At 42.5% G+C, this 20,306-nt stretch overlaps 2 protein-coding genes across 18 annotated transcripts in view; one reads left to right on the top strand and one right to left on the bottom strand.

Moving 5' to 3' along the window:
• The window catches only part of SGK2 (serum/glucocorticoid regulated kinase 2), a 477,666-nt gene that overhangs the window by 90,584 nt on the left and 366,776 nt on the right, over window positions 1-20,306 (top strand). The gene's annotated exons all lie outside the window — the stretch shown is intronic.
• Window positions 1-20,306, bottom strand: part of EPB41L1 (erythrocyte membrane protein band 4.1 like 1) — a 169,342-nt gene that overhangs the window by 6,285 nt on the left and 142,751 nt on the right. For 3 of the 17 annotated variants that reach the window (XM_083746094.1, XM_083746103.1, XM_083746104.1), the window contains 13 exons: window positions 19,361-19,536; window positions 16,800-16,948; window positions 16,097-16,132; window positions 13,283-13,474; window positions 12,104-12,202; window positions 6,110-8,914; window positions 5,394-5,501; window positions 3,793-4,179; window positions 2,646-2,729; window positions 1,966-2,046; window positions 1,610-1,663; window positions 625-720; window positions 235-315 (listed from right to left, as the gene is read on the bottom strand). In XM_083746094.1, coding sequence (XP_083602220.1) covers window positions 235-315; window positions 625-720; window positions 1,610-1,663; window positions 1,966-2,046; window positions 2,646-2,729; window positions 3,793-4,179; window positions 5,394-5,501; window positions 6,110-8,914; window positions 12,104-12,202; window positions 13,283-13,474; window positions 16,097-16,132; window positions 16,800-16,948; window positions 19,361-19,536 — 4,348 coding nt within the window. Of the gene's footprint in view, window positions 1-119; window positions 316-624; window positions 721-1,609; window positions 1,664-1,965; window positions 2,047-2,645; window positions 2,730-3,792; window positions 4,180-5,393; window positions 5,502-6,109; window positions 8,915-12,103; window positions 12,203-13,282; window positions 13,475-16,096; window positions 16,133-16,799; window positions 16,949-19,360; window positions 19,537-20,306 lie in introns of all 17 variants that reach the window. The other 14 variants (XM_083746100.1, XM_083746101.1, XM_083746102.1 and 11 more) reach the window with 9 other exon arrangements.

Genomic DNA, 20,306 nt, shown 5'->3' with positions numbered 1-20,306 from the left:
CCCTAAGCCGCTAATATCGCTAATCTGCTAAGCCGCTAATGGGCTTGCTTCGCAAGACGAAAAAACCGCAAGACGAAGAGACTCGCGGAACGGATTCTTTTTGTCTTGTGAGGCACCACTGTATTTCTACCACTAGCTTTCTATGTATAGGGAAGGATGGATCTGGGGATTCTGGCCTCCTTAAGCTTTCCATTTCTAACATTACTGACAGCCTCATTCTGATTTCCTTCACACCTGGTCTTGGTCCACATCTTCATCTCCTGTTATGATGATTCGCTTTTCTATTCTGGTTTCAGAAAATCCTCCTTTCACAGTCTGAAATAAGGAAAACAACACATTGAGTGTTTATACAGCACTTCCAATATTTAAAATGTTTTGTAAGTTACCTTTTCTCTCACTCAGCCACTGCAATTCTATGAAGGCTATCGCATTATTTCCTATTTTTATAGATACAGAGTTGGGAATAAGAAATAATAATAATAATAATAATAATAATAATAATAATGATGATGATGATGTCTTCTTGAATAGCTTCCACATGGCTCTTAATTTTGCAGTGTCTCAAGTTGAGTGGTCTTACTTGGCACACATGCTAGTATTCTGGTACTCCTGCTCCAGTCTTACCTTGGTAACATGAGTGGTTGTGGAGGTGGAGAGGGTTTCTGCTGTGGCACCAAAAAGACTGGAGAAGGCTTCTTTCCCAACAGCACTGCTGGTGATCTGCAAAAACATGCAAAGCACCATCCACGTCAGCAGACTGCCTTTTTTATTAAACATGCATACTGGGGCGAAGGTTTATCATGTAAAAGTGTCTGGGCTCTGATTTTCTATTTTTAAGGGGGAGTGGTGGGATCTGTTTGTTATTAACGAAGGTCATAGTTGGGCATCGCTTTTGAAAAGTTCTCTTTGCAAACCACTATACCAGTCAAAATAACACAGTACTACTGGGTGCTAAATAAGCTGCTATGACATTGTATACAGCAACCCTGATATCTTCATTGTATTCTAGTATTGCATTCATTTGGTCATTGCTTATTTAAATAAATCAGCTAACTGTTGTCTACTAGAAGAGTAGCTGCTAAGAAACAAGTGCGTGAATCAGATTATAAGGGCAGAGAGACAGTAGTTTGCTTGCTTGCAGTCACTGTATGTGTCTCTGGAGGTTGATGGCTGCCAAGAATGATAAAATAGTGGGTTTATTGGTCTGCCATATGTGTTTTAATCATTTTGTGCAGTACCAATGACCTCACAGTTCACCTCAGCGGGCTTACATTAGGCATGCTGAAGATGGTCTACTATTCCTATTGCTTCTGTTTTACAAAATCGCCCTGAACCTTGTTCTTCCGCTTCTGATGCTAGAAAGAAGATGCGAGGGGTAGCCTTAAGAAATAGTAGATATGTGTGTATGGTTATGCAGGATTTGGGGGTCATTATATGGCTACAGGAGGGATGGGGAATGTGTTCTGAATGTGTTCTAGTAAGCATGCTGGCTGGGGCAGATGGAAGTTGGAATCAAAGAACATCTGTAGAGCTACAGATTTGGCACCACTGGTCTACCGTGCTTTAATGTAGCTATACCTCAAAGGCACAGGAATGTAAAATCACTCACTGGAGAGATGGAGCGAAGTTCTGGTGTTCCCTTCCCAGCCTTGGTGCTGTGATCCTGAAAAACACAAGGTGGGTACAGATATAACTAAAGAGAGAAGTGAGGTGTCCTATTCGCACAGATCCCCCTACACACGAACAAAAGTTTGCACATTGGGGTTTCTTTATGATCTTGGGCCACACACAGTTGTTGGAAGCAGACAACATGACACTGAGGGCATGACTAAAGCTGCACCTCACTCTAGAGTCAACACAATCATGCCCTACACACAAGCAATGTGTGAAATAAGGCTTACATTGTTGCCAGATGAGGTTTTGAGGGATGCAATAGAACCTTCAACCCCAGTAAGGGGTACTTACTGAGGTTGTTGATATGGTTTCTGTGCTGACAATGTGGGAAGTGGTTATTGTCTCCTTTCCGCCTGTGGTGGTACCATCAACCTAAACATGAAAAGGGAAATACGGTAAGTCAATAAAGTTTACAGACTAAGCACAAGCGGCAGTCTCTAAGAAGATTAGAAAGAAAACACTTTACCTGATTCACATGCCAATGAAGAGCTTTAGTGAAATACATCCGTCTAGACCAGGCATAGGCAACCTCGGCCCACCAGATGTTTTGGGACTACAATTCCCATCTTCCCTGACCACTAGTCCTGTTAGCTAGGGATCATGGGAGTTGTAGTCCCAGAAGATCTGGTGGGCCGAGGTTGCCTATGCCTGGTCTAGACTCATCCCACCTAATTGGACTAATAACTTGGGTATTACTGCACTGGAAGTATCAGAAAAGATGGCACTCTTCTGAAAATGCAGGCATGCTACAGGCATATAAATGAACCATTCTCATTTGATAACCTTCCAGTGCAACTCATCTGAACAGCACAGCAACCCTTACATTTAAACAAATGCAATGCAGATGTGATCTTTGTATGATGCGTTGCCACTAGAGATATACAGTGGGCCCATGCTTCATGTGCTTTGACCAAGGTGCTGTGCTGCAAGATAAACAACTGCAATAAAACAGAATAAAATATAAATGTTACCTGTGTAATTTCTGTTGCAGTGATTCTGTGCTGCACAGAGGCTTCCGATTCTGCTTTTTTTGCAGTTTCGGTTTTCATGGAGGACTACCAAAGGAACAAAAGAATTTAGCAACAATCCAACCTGCATTTAACTGAACAAAATTGCCCTCGCTCTACCTTGCACTTTGTAGGCTGTTATGGATGAAGTTATTTTAACTGCACAGAACTTGTTTAGCTTGAGTTCAAGCGTTCTTCTATTGCAAAGAGCAAGTGCAGTTTTCAAACAGCAGAGAGAACTGACTGAAAATATGAAACTCAAGGACGTTGTAGAGGACTCCAGTAAAGGTAAGAGAATGGAATTAAAATTCAAACTGGCAAAGTAAGATGAAAATTGCAGTAACTTACAGTAAAAGGGGTGGGGAGATGAATTTAGAACTTTGCATTTTAATGCAAATCTCTGCAGAACAAACAAACAATTCCATTGGAAGGAGTAGATGCACATAAATACAAACTGTCTTGCAAATATAGGACATTTGGTGAAGCAAATTTATAGGACATTTGGCTTAGCTGTATATTCCCACAGACAGTACTGCTTTCCCCAGCATTTGCTCTGTTTTGTTTCCACTTCTATTTTTTTCAATCAGTCTGGAGACAGTCATGCTATAACTATTTCCCCACTGCACCGAATCTGACTTAAATAGAAGCAGAATAAACTGTAGTCATTTCCCTTAGCTACCTTCCTAGAAACTATTCATCTCATCAATAGTCACATCATTATACATATATTAAATATCTTCAATACAAATGTTATTTGTTGATTCATGCAACATAGAAACTTGCTATGGTGGAACAGCCAGGCAAATACAGTGGGGGGTTAAAGGTATGATGGTAACTTCACGGGTTAGGAGATACAAAAGGACACACTTAACAAAACACACATGCACTTGGGTGTCAAAGACATGCAAACATGACAGCAACATTCATGAAGGTAGATAAAATATTCTAGTTTTTTAAAAAAACAAACAAAAAGACGCTGTTTGGAAATAGACGTGCTTCTCCAAACAGGTGTGAGACAGACAGTCCATCGAGCAATGCAAATGTCAAAAACAGAGAACACTGCAAATGAGGATGCTAAGATACAGCCGTGCACCGTGGCTTCCTTTTGTACCTCTTCTGGGATTACTTGGGGAACCTTATCCCCTTCCTTGGCAACATCTTCCTGCACGGGAGCTGGTTTGTCCGATTCCTCAGAAGAAATCACGCCCTCTGCTTCTCCCTCGCTCTTTTCCTTGTCAAGCTCAGGCAAACTCCGGGAGAAGTCTTCGAAGGCGGCGCTGTGGTAGTCGCCAATGACTGTGAAGTCCACCTCAGCCTCAAGGCTGGAAGTTGAGCTGACCGTGATGCTTGAGCACTTGCGCTCGATGGCCAGGTGGTTGTCTTTAAGGAAGACAGAGTCTCTCTCCTGGTCTTGCTCCTCGTCCCCAGTGTCACTTTCGGGGGCCCTGTGCCGAGGTGGCTTAGATTTCTCCTCTGTGCCCTCCCTCAATCCCGCTCTCTGAATGAGACAAAAGGGAGGAAAGACACTATGGCTGTAAGTGCCGAATGACAGGTTACAGCCATCAGGCCCCGTTGGTTTGGGGTGGAGAGGGAGAGAGGGAGCATCATCGAAAGGGTATCAAGCACATCCCAAGCATGAAAACCAAAACTTCTCACAGCAAAAACTCTGCAGGGAGAAGGGGAAAGGGTTTCTGATTTTACCTGCAAAACTGCAAGGAGCAAATAAAACAATGACCTTGGAAATATTAATCCCAAATAGATGAGTGGTACTTGTGGCAAAAGCGGGTGTGTACAAAAAGAGGAGATGTTGTTAAGACATTAATAAAAAAGTTCGGACTCTCACTGACCATTGGGGAAACAGGAGGACAGAAAAGTGGAGGCAGAGAGTAGAAAAGTTTGGGTGTGGGGAAAAAGACAAAAGGTTAAGGCAAATCGGCTGCACATATTGCAGGAGAAGCAAGAACATTTGTCAATTTCACTGAGATAAGGTCATTTGTTATTTTCTGCCACTGTATATACCTCACTTTGCTTTGTAAGGCTCCTTTTAAAAAGCGCGCAAGAAACGATTCGGTGGTATCCTGAAATATCACAGTGTTTGTGAAAGGGCGTGTGTTGTGAGAACTCGCATCTCTGGATTGAGTATGCCACCAGAGGAAACCTGTTAAAAGTATGAACTTTTCCAGGGTAGATTTTTAATCAGTGTAATTGACAAGAAAAAAATCAGAACAAAAGGACATCGTTCTCCTAGCTCCCCCAAAAGCTACACATACCTCTCAACTGCATCAATGTGGAAATTCCACCCCCAAACTGGCCTATATTCCTGCACCGTATCGAAACACCTTGTATTATGCATTCACAAAGAATTGCTACTTGTTAGGGATTGAGCCAAAAGTTACTATGGTCAATGGAGATTCTCCTCATGGCACCAGTGGGGTTTGGACTGTCCCCCAGGAAGTAAATGCTATTCTTTAATTTAGATGCTATGATGTCCTACTTCTTAATGCCTGGTTTTGTCCAGGTTTCTGGTATGTTGAGAGGTATGAGAAAAGATAATTAAAACAAACAGAAGAGGAGCATATATATGTGTGTGTGTATACATATATAAAGATATATAGTAGCTCAGTAAGCTGGGGAAGGGGGTGGTGGCACACGGCTCTCTAGGGTGAGGTTTTACACCACAAAAGCAAGCAGTTAGTAAAACATCATTGAGACCTGAGGGGCCACTGGAGGAGCAGCCATTAAACTCTCTTCTTTCGGGGAGGCTTTTACTGATGGGCCTGACAAATCCTTTTCTTCCCAAGCTGGTTCTTGAAATTTGCTCTAGATTAGAGAAAAGGGGTTAGTCTTAAAAGAGCAGAAAGGAACTCAGCTAGTGCCTTGGTTGGAGCAGTGGGAAGCTATTTTTGTCAGCCAGCCACTAGCTTGCCAAAGGCAGGAGGGGAGGAGAGGAGGGGCTCACAAGCCAAGCAAAAGAAGGGATATCAAAATTAAGAGATGCAAGAAGGAAGAAGCTGGAAGCGTGAGAATGTTGCTGCTAGGTGTGTGCATGGAGGTATGGGAGAGATACAAAGCTCTCATCACGTCATCCTTTCCCACCCTGCCACTGCACGATTCCATTCACAAAACTCATTTTGCTTGGATTTGAGTTAGCAGCTGGCACTCTCCAAGTTAGCCAAACCTCCAGGAGTTCTCTCTCTCACGCACATACACACACAGAGAGAACAATCCAAAAGCTGATGAACTGCCTGGGCCAGCAAGTTTGCATTCAGCAACTGAGCCAGGTCACACACACACACAAAGGACAGGGGATGCAAGCAGCGGCTCTCGGTCAACGGCCATGTTTGAAGCCATGGCACATGGTGCATAAAGGCAAGTCACACAACATGCTTTATGAACTTTCCAGTGGAACAGTTCATTTGAGAGGTTACCACAGCTTCTGCCAAAGTGATTTCACAGCCAGAATCAGGAGAAGCCAGCTCAACATCCCCTTCCGGTTCTTGCTCTGATCCGACAGAAATATCTTCCTTCCAAGATGAAGACTGGGATGGTTCTCCCTCACTTGTTCCTTGTACAACAGCTAGGTAGTTCACATCCAGGGCTTTGCCATCCAAAGTGCCTGAGGCCAACTCAACATCTACACAGCTGTTCTCTAAAAATATACCTGTTTGTAGCTCTATCTGCATCCTTGATAGATCCTTTAGTGTCTCATTGCCAGTGCAACTCTCGTACAACCCCTTTGGAGTTGCATGTTGCTCACCACAAAGTGGGCTATATACTTCACCTTGTTCAAACATCCGGATTTTAGAAGCTACGGAGACTTCTTGGTCCATCTCATTTCTATACTCAAATAAACCCCCGTGGTTCTCTACAGGTGCTGCTATATCCTGATGTTTTTGAAGTGGAGTAGTTGTATCTCTGCTAAATGCCATGTGATTCAGTGGCTCTAGACCTGGTTTCCCTTCCTTGATAACAGTGTGCAGTTCTTCCCTTTCCTGTGCTACGGCATGATAAGGATGCGGACATTCTTTGCTCCTTTTTGCTGGTTCAATCTTAGGAGAGAGAGTATGGGTGGCCTCAGTTCCATCTTCCAAAGAAGATTTATCCTGGAATATCTCTCTTGATTCTGGAGGTTTAGCATCAGGAGGGCCAGCCTGGGATAAAATGTCACCCCTGGATGGCTGTTTCAAGTTGGAGAATTTATCTCCAGTCAGCTCTTCTAAGTCTAGAGTTGCACCCTCTGTTTCTTTGAGATGATCTTTGGCTACCTCTTCCATTTCATAGTGTCCATCCAAAGCTGAGCCTTTCAAGTCTTCAATTTTATCCTTACTCATCCCTTCTGCTTTTACGTGCCTATCCAATTCTTTATCTTTAGCCAACTTATCCAATACATCTCTGTCTAACTCTTCAGCCTCAGAAGGAGCACCCTGAGTTGTCTCTTTCAACTCTGAGAGATTATCCAAAGTTGATGGTTCATCTTTAGTTGACTCTTCAGACAGAGTAAGCTTATCTTTCATCATCTGCTCCACTTCAGTATGGTTGGCACTGGCTGCATCTTCCAGTTCTTGGAGTCTCTGTTTATCTACAACTTCCAATTCATGGTTATCCTCTTTAGCCAACTCTTCCAATTCAGGGTGTTTGTCCTTGGAAGAGATTTCTGATGTGGTACATTTACTTTGAACTTCAGAGAATTTGTCATGGGGAGGCTGGCTTGAATCAAGGGTTTCATCCTGGGGCAATTCTCCTGGTTTTGCATCCTGTGGTTTACTCTGCTCTTCATCTGAAATTTCTGTAGTACAGGAAGGCTGCTGTAGTGAGAAACCCAGGGTGGATTTTGTAATCTCTATGGCTTCCATTTGAAGGAATATTTGAGAAGTTTCAGTTTCTTCTAATTTATTAATTTCTCTTTGAGTTTCTGAAGTTCTGAATGTCAAACCTACTTTTTCCATGGCAGTATCAACTTCCTTCTTGTCAGAGTCTTCTCCACCTTCTTGGAGAATATTGTGAGTTTCATCTGCTCCCTGTAAAATCTGTGGCATCGATAAATGGAAAACTCTTTGGCTGAATTCTTCTGTAGAATGATGTGCATTGGATTCGCTGTAAACTTTTGTTCCATAATCAGTTGGTTCCACTGAAGTTTTTTTCTCTGGAGTTGATGAATGCTCTTCTTTCTCATAAGCACATGACTCTGCGGGATGTATCTTTTTACCATCCTCTGTAACTTTTTCAGGCAAATCTGATTTTATAATTGGTTTACTGAGCTCCGATTGTCCTCCCCCATAAGTGGACGACCTGGATTGGAACTCATCATCTTCCTTGATCTCTGTTGCACCGGAAGCTGGTGCAAAACTGGAGCTCTTCTCTTTTTCATCTAATGACTCTGTTTGGTTTTCCTGCCTGCCTTCAGATGAGCCGGACTTTTCTCTGGCAGGTATTGTATTGATCTTATCACCATCTTTTTCACCAGTTTCTTCAGACCCCAAATAGATTATCCTTTCTGCAGCAGAAGATACCATCTTCACCTTAGTTCTAACAGTCTCAGAATCTGAGGTAGTTTTGAACACTTCTTTGTCTGACAGAGTCAAAGTAGTCCTGTGTTCTTGTATTATAGTTCTGCTTTGTTTGTTTGGAGATTCTGAGGCATGTATTTGCCCTTCTTCAACTTGGAAACCTTCAGGTATGGTACTCTTTTCTGTTGGTCCTTCGGGGTGGTGAGCTGGTTGCTCAAGAGTGGTAGAAGCCACCACTGCTGCTTCCATTTTGTCTTTCTGTTCCCCTTTCTCCTCAAGTTTAGTGGAAGCTACTACCACTGCCTCTCTTTGGCCTTTGTGTTCTGCCTCCTCAGGATGAGTGGAGGCTACCATGACCGTCTCCATTTTATCTTTCTGCTCGTCTCTCTCCTCAGCAGACTGTCCATCTGTCTCAGAAGAGTGTTTCCTGCTATCTCTCCCGTACACATCATCATCCCATAATGATTCAAAATCTTCTGGGCTGGCTATCATCTTGGCTTTTTTCCGAATATGTGCTCTCCCTTCCTCGCTGGCTTTCTCTTCTTGCTTTGCTGCTGCTGCTTTGAGTTCCCTCACTGCAGTAGTCACTTTTGTTAAATCCAAATCTGGATGCTTCTCGGAAGGACCTGCACGCGCCTCTTCTTTCTGGGTCTCAACTATTTGTTTTAGTGCTAGCTCTTCCAGCCCAGAAGTTTCTCTTTCTATAAATACCCAATGCTCTGAACCCTGCATTGCAATTGGAGCAAGAAGAGTTAGCATTAAACATAATTTTCCTGAACACCTCATTATTAACATGCAGCAAGAGTCTTGCCAACATCCTTGTAATCACTAAACTGTATTACTACTAAAGAAACAACCTGGAGGTAGATGCCTTTAAGGAGGTGTTTGTTATTGACTTGAATGCATGCTGAAATCTCAGAAGCACAGTTCTGAGACTGGGGCTGAGAGCTGGATTTTAACAGACAGTATTTCTCCCTTCCCGTTTGCAAAAGTCTGGTGCCAAAAGTTTATACAAATCATGAGCTACATAATCAGCTATGTGTGATTCTGACTGTTGGATTGATGATTTGGAAATTCAAGGTCTCGTGATCAAATCAGAATTCTAATGTAAGCTTTAGAACAATATTCAAACATTAACCACATGTTAATTATCTGTATACCTAAGCAACGAACTCATGCATAGTGCATAGTTATATTCACATCTAACTAAATCACTTTGTAAGCTGGCAAGTCAAGTTACTGTAATGAGACTTTCTCTTTGGTGCCTAAATTTTCACAATGAAATTTATCCAGATCTTTCATATCTCAGTATGTCTGTGTGCGAGAATGATAAACATCTTTCATGATGGGAATGGGAGGAATCCCTTTTAGCCTATAGTCAAGAGCAAGAAGATCCTGTTGCACCCTGTTTTTCTAGGCTCCAGCAGCATCCACAGGTTCTCCACACTGAGAAAGCAAGTGAAATGGTTGAGACACTTTCATTCCTTCACATGGTATTACACTGCTCTGGACAAACTTGAGTAGAGGCAACAATTTTGGTCCAGTGCCCCAGTTAATACGAACCCAAGACCAATTCCATTTTAAAAAAGGCAGATCAGAGGGCTAGAACTAGGAAGGTATTGCTAAGAAAGTAAATGGCAGAAACTGTAATGCAAACTGCTTTAAAAGGCAGTACAGCAAAGTGTAGGAGGCAGGGAAAAGAAAACCTAGTATTTAGTGCATCACGTAGCACAGCAGTACCAAACTATTTAAACACTGTGTATGATGCTGTGTATTAATATGTAGTGATTTGCTTCTCATGTCGTGTGTTTTACCCAAGCCCATCACCCACTGAGCATTCAGTCATCACTGTAGAAGAAAGCAGGAAGACAGAGCATGTATTGATGAAATGGTGGCAGGAGGGGTGGGACAAAGAGTTGGGTTGAGTCCCTGGAATTATGTGCTGGGGTCATTTATAAATAATAATAATAATAATAATAATAATAATAATAATAATAATAATAATAATAATGTTAAGCCCTAGACATACAGCAGCCCATTATTGGCTAGTTAAATATTTTAATTGTGGTTGGAGATGTTACTGGTGATTTCCCCAAAGATTGAAAGAATGCATTACAACAGAGAGATTTTTCCTGCAGCCTCACAATGGTTTCTGATCTGGTGGAGGCAGCTGTGATTTGCTCTAGTGCCATGCGCTACATTGTGGTACAGTGCCACGAGTCAGTCTGAGAGGCTAATTACACCACAGTACTCTCCAATACTGGAAGGCAACTATGGAGCAAACAATTGTGCAGGTCTGAATGTATGCACAGAATGAAGTACCAATCATTTACAGCTGTATGCTCAAACCTTGCTATAGAAAAAATTGTGTCAACTGCACTGATGGGAATAAACACAACATGTAACTCTATTTGCCTTGTCCCATTAAATATATCTTCAAGAAAACTCAAATGTAAGAATCCGCAAAACATAATTTCCATTTCTATCATTGCTGAGTCTCCTAATAACTAGTGCTGTGACAAATGTTCACTCATTTCAACACTGAAGTAGTATTTTCAAAGCAATCAGAAGCATGTCCTAAAAAACTCTTAAATGTGCACATGGTCATCTTTTTTTGAAGCTGGCATTGTTTCCTCTATCCTTTTTAGGAACATTGCAACTTAGGGCTTCCTTTTCTTTCCTAGAGTGATCCTAGCAAATCAGGGATCAAACAAACACCTTGTGAACTATTAGATTTGCCTATGTGCTTATGTCAAAAGGGAGAAACAAAAATGGATTCAGAGTGAAGGCAATCTTTCCTGGAGTGGTCACATGGGTGACCCTAACCAATTAGAGATCTTGTAGTGAATCTGATGACATACATTATATGCACTGTGCTTCAGACACTTCAATCATACAATCTACTGTACTCTGCTGTACAAAGGGAAAACTCACATTCATTGTTCTGCCTGCCTTTGTTTCTGGCCTCACCACTCAGGAAGGTTGCCAAAAAGAAAATGTAGCCCCTTGGGCTGAAGAGGTTTCCCCCCCTCTTGGAAACCAACTATTATGCTGCATGGCATCTGCCTTTATTGCCATGCCCTGAGGACAACTAAGCACCCACACTAAAGTTTGATTGTCTCTCCATAATACAGTTTCTCTAACTATCTTCTCTCCCACTGTCCACTAGAAGGCACTTCTCTGTAACTTGGTCCTGGGCCATGCTGATACAGTTAAGGCCCAAACTAATTTTCGTAATCTTGAGAGCTATGCCAGAAACTACATTCAGAACTGGCACGAACTGTGCATGCTATCCATCCTAAGATAGGAACTAGCTTTCAGAGTGCATGGGTTTGACAACTATGGTGCCTGTGCGAACAACTATTGGGTTGTTTATTATTGGTTGTGAAATGCCACAACCATTGCTCAAGTTACAAGCTGCATATGCATGCACCTCCATTAACTGCGAACTGAATACAATATCAATATTACTTTCCACTGCAGCTGATTTTCATAGAGTTATCCTATTCAAGTACCAGCTAGGTTCAGACACGCTTTCAACAAACTTTACCCCAATAGTCAGTTGAAGAGTCTACATATACCACTATCAGGACAATATTCAAAATCAACCCTTAACACACCAAGAATTACTAGCTGCCCTTAACACACCAAGAATTACTAGCTTAGATGAAATAACTTTATAACATTGTTTTGAATAAATTTCAAATGAATCCCCAATTTACTGACCATTGCTAAATATGGCTGATCAACTGTAATTAACAGTGTGATCTTATACATGCCTATTCAGAAGCATATACCACTGAATACAGTAGGTGAGCATGTATAAAGGATTGCAGCCTAAACCTTTCTTACTGCAAATGGAAACAAAAAAAGAAGCAGATACAGAAAGAGAGAAAAAGGAAGGGTGGTGATAACCTCAGGAGAAGAAACAAGGCTTTTCTGTGTAAAAGACTCCATGATTAAGGCAGCTCCATGCTCAGATGACAGATCCTCTGGAGAATCCTCTTCTGACATCTATTTCAGCAGGGGAAACCCAAGACCCCAAGGCAGAGAAAGAGGCAGAGAAAGAAAGAGAGAGAGAAAGAGAAAGAGTGAGAAAGAGAGAAATAAGTAGTAGGAGAAGAGACAATGAGAGACAGAGAGACAGTAAATAAAGTATGGAGAATACACTCCATTCCTAGAGCTTTCACTTTCATCTTCCACTTTTACCTGACAACTTTTCTAGCATGAAAACACCCTATCCTTCAGCTTCCATCATTTCCGTGTCAATGACAATAACAACGACCTAATGAACGCTACTTCTATCTCCTATAACGCCTGAAGACAAAGAGATCCACCTTGCTTCCATCATAAAGGTTTCAGCTCAGTTCCAGACAGGTCTTGCTCAGTGCACAACCTTTGATCTAGGACTATTCGGCAAACTATGAGCCTAACTAGATGTGATGGGTGCACTCATGGTTGTTTATTCCATGTCTACTACATTCACAGACAGAACAGATGGGGTGTACAATTTTACTATCAAAAGTGGCATGCAGTAAGAAGAGTTCAGCCTTCCTCCTCCTCATATGCCTTTGCCTCAGACACCTTTGTGCCTAGGCTGCTTTACATTCCTTTTATTGGAGCTGAGTTGTGAGCAAAATTGTTCTGAGCAATGGAGTGTGTGTGAAGTAAGTGGGGAAGGACTCAGTTCTCCTCATCTACACCTCTGTTTTGATGTAGAAGCAAGACCTCCATCCCACCCTATGTGCAAACAGGACAGACGTATAATGACAAACCTGGCTGCCTCCATCAATTTGGTCCTACCGCTTTCAGCCTCCATTTGCTTGTACCTTTGCCCAGAAACCACTGTTTTAAAGTACCAAGAAGCAGAACGCACACCACACTAACACTCAAACCACATAGTGGTGGGTGATCCATGTCCCAACCATAAAGGCTGGAGAGAATTCAAATGCAGTAGATGCCACATAGCCCCTGATCAGACTGATTCTGTTATGCTGTGAGCAGATATAGTATCAAGTACGAAGCCACACAGAACAGCTGCATAGCACTGATATGCAACAGACAAAACCTTCATAAAATTAGAGCAAAACAAACCTCGTTGGCCTTCTCTGGGGTTCCCCTTGGTGTCTCATCCTCATGTTTGGGCGAGGAAGAGGCAGGCGAGGAAGGCAGCCTCCTATCCCGGTCCCTGTGCACGAGTTTGCTGTTAGGTTCCTTCAGGGTCCTCTTCAACTCATTGATGCTGGCCTGGTGCTTTAGCAAAACATCTTCCGGTTTGTCTAAAAACTTTTGGAGGGAGAGGGGAAGGTAACTACTGAGGTGAGGATTAGAGGAAGGAACATGAGTGGGACGAGTGATCTTTTCCGAGGTGGAAGCTTCACTGAGTTTAGAACCTCAGAGGCTGTATCCTCTGTAAAGTGAAATCTCCACTGCAATGGAGACTTTTAATTTTCATGAAACCACAGCTTAGGATGACAGTTAGGGCTAAAAGACTGGCCCTGCCACTGACTTAATCAAGCATGGTCCTGTTTTCCTTGAAGAAAAGTCACCTGGTCAAAGAGATTCCATTTTCCAACCCTTTTTGTGTAAACTTTATGGTAATCTATAGCAGAATTCTCTTTCTTGACTCCCACAGGCCTAGATTTTATTTTATTGGAATGTTAGTCATTCTAGGGTCAACAGCTTAAGGAGCCAAGAGACAGATCTGTTTCTGTCCAGTGTTTCCAATCTTGTATGGTAATTTCCACTCGATATCCTCAGGAACATCAAGTCTACAACTGAAAAAGCTGAAGATTTAAAATCTGAACCAGGAGCCAGATATAGGCTATTTCAAATAGTAAAAAAAGATGAAAACAGGGCTCTAGGTTTGGTATAAAATCAAGTGGGTTCAGGGCCAGAATTATACAACTAAGTCAAGTCATCCCCTTTTTATAAAGTTTTTACTGTGGTTAAGTGAAGTTCCACCCTGTTGGATTGTGCAAACTGTTTCAAAGAGAGGAAGACCATAAATATGTGTGCCCAACTCAAATAAGAATTTAGGTCCTGTTCCCTACCTGTGATATTCTTCTCTGATGAAAGTCTCCCCTCCCTGTATTTCCAGATTCCACAGAGATGCCACAAAAACCAGTCATCAGCTCTGAGTCCCTTCAAAGCCGAGCAGCATTTCCCAAACTTTTTACAATCAAAGGACATTTTTCTTCAGAAATAAAATTGGAGTCACACTGAAAGTTTTCTGTTCTGTCTTAAGACTAAAAATAACTGGGAGTGCACTTCTTGTGCTTCTGTTTGAGTCACTGTTCTGGGTGTCACTCCCAACTACAAAGAAGCACGCCAAGAACAGTGATTTATATTCAGTGAAATCCTATGCATTTCTACTCGGAAGGAAGCCCTAATGATTTCAGTGGCACTTGCTCCCAGATAAGCGTGCAAAGAGTTGCAGCTGAAGAGATGCAACTTTTGAGGATGAGTAATTCTGCTGTCTATGAACTAGGAGAGATTGAATGATTAAACCATCTCCAATGCTGAAATTCAGAAGTATTTTGCCTGCAGTGGAGACTGAGCGCTTTGGGGCTTTCTATAGGCATCTGTCTGACCACTGTGAGAACAGGATAGTGGACCAGAAGGTCCTTAGACCTGATCCAGCAGGGCTCATCGTGTGTTTTTAAAAAGGCAAGGCAATAATAGCTAGGCATGCAGTCTCCTTTGTGAGTGGGCAATTAAAAGGACCCTTTAATTGGTATCCTGCGCCAGACTAGCAGTCCTCTTCTGCCATGCTAAAGAACATATTTGGGGAATGACTGCCCCAGAGGCTGAGAAACTAAGAACTGGAAGTGTGAGCATCTCTGAATCAGTTTGCCCCTTGCCCCATTCATGTACCAGTGAGGTTGTAAATAAGGACCATAAAAGGGTTGCAATATGGAGCATGCAGAAGTAATGGATGGTAAAACAACACAAAGGGAACAATAGCCGGCACTGAAGATCAGGTGCTTGGAGAATTTGTGTGTCTGTGTGGATGAATGGATGGACAGCCAGGCAGGAAATCAGTAGCTGATACACCTTGGCTGTCTTGGGAAACTAAAACTGTAGCATGACAGCATGTAGTATGCAGTGACAGCATTTCATTCTGACTGTGGTTTGCTTTCCAGTTTTGATTCTAGAGCCTGATTCAAGCCTGCTAAAAATAAATCAACCAAAACCATCATCATGGGATTCAGGCTAATTTGAATGGAAACCCTATAGTTCTTCTCTGAAGGGGGAAAAGGTTGAGGAACAACTCTGCATAGTAGGAGAAATCTGCAAATAATAAGCTGTGTGGAAAGAAAGAGCCTTAACCTTCTTCTTCACAGCCTGTGCAAGATACTTTAACAGCCTGGCTGTTTATTTTTAATTCACCTATCAAATGTCACTCAAGTTCATCATCCAAAGAAAAAACTGAAGGCAACTTGGTTACATTGCTTTCTACTGACTGGAAGCTTAGCAAGGTGACCAGGTGAAAGCACCAATTTCAGTTCTATCCTAACCTGCACAAACTTCAATGATGCAGATCTTCTGACCTGCCACTGAGTGGTGTACATTCTTGTCATAACTATTTCTGCCTCTGAAATACCTGTTTCCTACCTGAGGGCATCAGGGCCGGAAAATGGAAAGAGAGACAATGGGATACTAAGAAAACACAGGAAAGTGTCAGTTGGGTATTAAAATATGGATGATTTCCTAGGAAGCAAGTAGCTGAAGTGACCTGGCTACTGCTTGCAAGGAGGGCTACTTGTGGAATAAAAGATGCTTCCAGTCTGAATACATCTTGTATCCCAGTAAACAGGGGCACAATCAGTGTGGTTGGCATGTTTAAAAGAGGATGAGCACTAGGATGCACTGATGAGGCGTTAAGACATTCCAGAAAGAGAATACCTCTTGCTTGTGCCTTGGGGTGGTTTCTTGTTCCGGCTGGCAGCAAAAAGAAGGGGGAGGGAAGGAACTAGCAGAGTCAGTCAAGGGAACTCATAGAACACACATTATACTGAGGTTATAACTCAGGAGCCAAGAAAAATATCATCTGTAATGCCATGTGGTTTCAGCATGGAGTTGTCAGCATTGGAAAGGGCTCTCTATGGTGTAGCCTTTTTCTCTGCAAATGAGGAAACCAGGAATGGTGTGTGCCATAAAAATCTACTGATGAAAATTTGGGAAATGGAGAAGGTAAGAGGAAATGGGATTTAATTCATTATTTATTTGTTAAATAATGAATTAAATCCCATTTCATATATTATGAGCTGAGCCCCAAATCCCTGAAAATTCAAGGTTAAAAATATGTCGGCTGTTGCCGTTAGCCAGCCTTCCTTGCTTCCACTATCTGTGCCAAGCAAAGCTACCCTTGTGAAAGGGGTATGGAGCTGGGAGGGCTCACTAGAGATAGAAAAGGACCTATAAGCTCCATCTATTCATGGGGTGGGGAAAAGCTTGATTTGAAAAGCCCGATTCTGAATTGAGATGAAGGGAGTTTGCTCCTCACTTAATTCATCCCTTAATTCAAAGAGTAGGGGCCAGGGGGCAGATAGGGCAGAAACCTCCCTTCAGGGGCAGATCCCCCAAAGCCTGGATGTAGATTTTGTACCTTTAGCTCCTTGATTTTTGTTGGGGTGGTCACCTCTTCATCCTCGGTCTCGGACCGCGTTCTTCCTCCATACCTGCTGTCTTCGTCTCTCCTGTCTGACTCTGTTCCTCCATCGTGATTCTCGCTGACTGAAGCTGGGCGAGAGAATTCTGCGCAGAAAAGAGAGAGGAACGGAGGAGCCCTATTTTGTCCCATTGAGTCCAGCCAAAAGCAAGAGCAGATTTGTTCTGCACAGGCTACTGTACCTGCTTTTTAATACTAGAAACAATGTAATCTCAATATTTAAAAAAGGTGCAGAGCTCCCCTTTCCCTTGGTGGGGGACACCCCACAGGCTCGTGATCCAACACTGCTATAAAATCAGCTCTGGGATTCAAGTCTTATTTTGATCTTTGTTTTCCTGAGATTCCTTGGGTCAAGTCCTTGACAACCCAAAAACATCACCACTCATCTGCATTGGGGCTGATCATCTCTTGCTTAGCACACTGTATAATAAGTGGCTTACTTTATGCTACATCTATAGAGGAATTATCCACCTAAAGTTTACAGCATGTTACACCCTGAAAGAGAACTTCATGAAAATGCTTTACTGTTGGTATCTAACTCCATCAAAGTTGGCAAAAATGTACAGAACAAGGTCAAGCATTTGTTGGAGTTGTAGAGAGGCAGAGGGTACGATGATACACATGTGGTGGAATTGTAGGAAAATAAGGGAATTTGGGGGCATAATATATAATGAGCTAAAAAAGATGTTTAAAATCTCTTTTGAAAAAAAACCCTGAAGCCTTTCTACTGGGTATAACAGGTATGGACATTCCCCAAAATATGAGGAAGATCTTCCTATATGCAACTGTGGCAGCAAGAATTTTAGTAGCCAGAAATTGGAAAGGAGATTCCATCCCGACCAAAGTGGATTGGCAGACAAAATTATTAGAATTTACAGAATTATCAAAGATGACAGGAAGAATCAGAGATAATACAGACCAAATGTTTATTAGAGAGTGGGGTATTTACATAAAATATCTTAAACATCATTGTAAAAATGTGAATTCTCTGACAGGTTTAGAATGACCGCTGCAGAAACATAGAAAATCTTATAAAAACAGAGATATGGGAAAGGATTGGAATGATAACGAAAAGTGTGTTACATAAAAGAAACCTGGGACCCTCGATGGTGTGACTGGAAGTCATAATAGAAGTTGTGTTGTAATAAATTTATTTACTCTTTGCAATTTGTATATCCTTTGGTTTTTCGTTTGCTGACTTTTTTCTTTCCTTTTAAAAACTAATAGAGCAATTAAAAACCGAGGGTGCTATATAAGGAAGGCAGAAGAGGAGGCATATCACCTGCTCTCCCATATTGTGGATCTATTCCTCAGGAATGCGTCTATCTCTGGTCAGCTCACTGTTTCTACATAGTGACTTATTATATATTAGCCCCATGAAGTAAGAATGCATTGCTAACCCCTTTGCTTAAAATTAATGGGGCAACTGCTTAACCAATGTTGATCACTTTGCTATAGTTACTATAAAATATATATAAAGCAAGTGCAGTAAGCGCAGTCGAAAAGTGCTGCTTTTTGCATTCTGATCTTAAAACATCCAAGAGCTGTTCAAATCTTGCTGAGAATCTTGCTACCAACCTCCCAAAATCATAAATGGAGCTCCTGTCACCCACTTTTTTAGTAGCTTCCAGGTTTACAATAGTGCAGGGGGACAATGCAACATGGCAGAAACGTGGTGAACAAGACCACTCCATTGTTGTAGTTCCTCATCCTCTATGGCACAGAATTCCCTTTCTAGGGCAGTTTTTCACTTCTGCTCTCTGCTTCTCTGTTTCTTCAAGAAGAGAAGCTGAGTTGCCTTGGGGAACATAATATTTCTAACAACACAGGAAGAAAAATCTCTCCAGCATTCACCCCCCCCCCCCCAAATATCTCATGTCCAGAAGTTGCAGGCGGCAGCTCAGGTGAAGTGAAAGGGCTAATGGAATCATCTGCTTCTTCATTGCTGAGTCCCTATTTTAAACAAGTCCTAAAGTAGGGAAATTCATCCCTCCAGAGCAAATGAGCTTGGTGGTTTAGACCACAGAGCCACCCGCTCCCTTTACCTACCTTCTTAAGTTCATAACGCGATACAGCCCTATGAGTCATGCTGTTGTGCATGTGTGTGCGTCTGCATGTACATATGAGTATTTTTTTCTGCTATAACCAACAGCTTTTTGCACATTTGAAAGAAAATTTCCCTTAAAAGCAATGGTCCCTAGACTAAGGGCCACCAATACTTTTCTCCTTGTTTGGGTGCCACTGATAAGCATAATCTTCTCCATGGGAGCCAAAATCCTTGCCCCATTTTGGGTGGCCTGGCAACCCACCCAAGGGACTCCTACGAACCATTGTTGGAAAAAACTGCTCTTGAGCCCAACACAGCAAGGAAGAGTAAACTTGCTCCGCTAGCCCACAACCACCCATCACCCCAGTCGATGCCCCCATCCTTTGAACATTAGCCTTCCCATGCCCACCAGTGAACCAATCTCCCTCCCCCTCCCCAATTTGGGGCATACCTCCATCGAGGCTGCGAGACATGGTGTACCGTTTGCTGGAGGAGCGCTCGAAGTAGGGGGCAGGACGATCGATCAGGGCGCTGGCCTGTCGCGTTTGAGCCTGTGTTCGCCCACTGTAGCGGAACTTAGAGCCCATGACTAGGAAGCCCTTTGGGGGAGGCTCCGGGGACACTAACCTGCAGAAGGGGAGGAGGAGGAGGGAAAACATTGTAATGGATTAGTAGCCCGCTCAGCAATAGGATGCAAAGTACCAGCTCTGAGACAAAGGGAAAGCAGGCAGAAGTGGCAACATCTCAAAGTTTGCAGATTTTATGCTGTGAACTGCTCCAAGATCTTTGGATGAAGGGAGGTATACAAATTCAATAAATATAAATGAAATATATTTATATTTATATATTTATATTATATTATGTTTCATTATGATATTATGATCAAATGTGTTTAGCCAGAGGTAGCTTATAATCAGCCTCAAGGTTGTGAGTTGCACTGTCTTGTCATACAGGGTTCTGAACATGGAAATCTAATGTCAAGTAATCGTTTACTTAATCACTCTTTCCAGGACAAGTACCATTAGATGAAATTTGTGGCTTCATGTGCAGACATCATGCATGCATCCCCCCACCAAAAATTTTCAAGGTGCTCATCCAGTCAACAGATTAAAAGGTAAAGGTAAACGGACCCCTGACCATTAGGTCCAGTCGTGGCTGACTCTGGGGTTGCGGCGCTCATCTCGCTTTATTGGCCGAGGGAGCCGGCGTACAGCTTCCGGGTCATGTGGCCAGCATGACTAAGCCGCTTCTGGCAAACCAGAGCAGAGCACGGAAACGCTGTTTACCTTTCCGCTGGAGCGGTGCCTATTTATCTACTTGCACTTTAATGTGCTTTTGAACCGCTAGGTTGGCAAGAGCAGGGACCGAGCAACGGGAGCTCACCCCGTTGCAGGGAT

The sequence above is a fragment of the Podarcis gaigeae genome (assembly GCF_964106915.1).
Source record: "Podarcis gaigeae genome assembly, chromosome: 6".
Taxonomy (NCBI): domain Eukaryota; kingdom Metazoa; phylum Chordata; class Lepidosauria; order Squamata; family Lacertidae; genus Podarcis; species Podarcis gaigeae.
The sequence above is the reverse complement of the archived record's forward strand: the minus strand, read 5'-3'. Positions and strand labels throughout refer to the sequence as shown.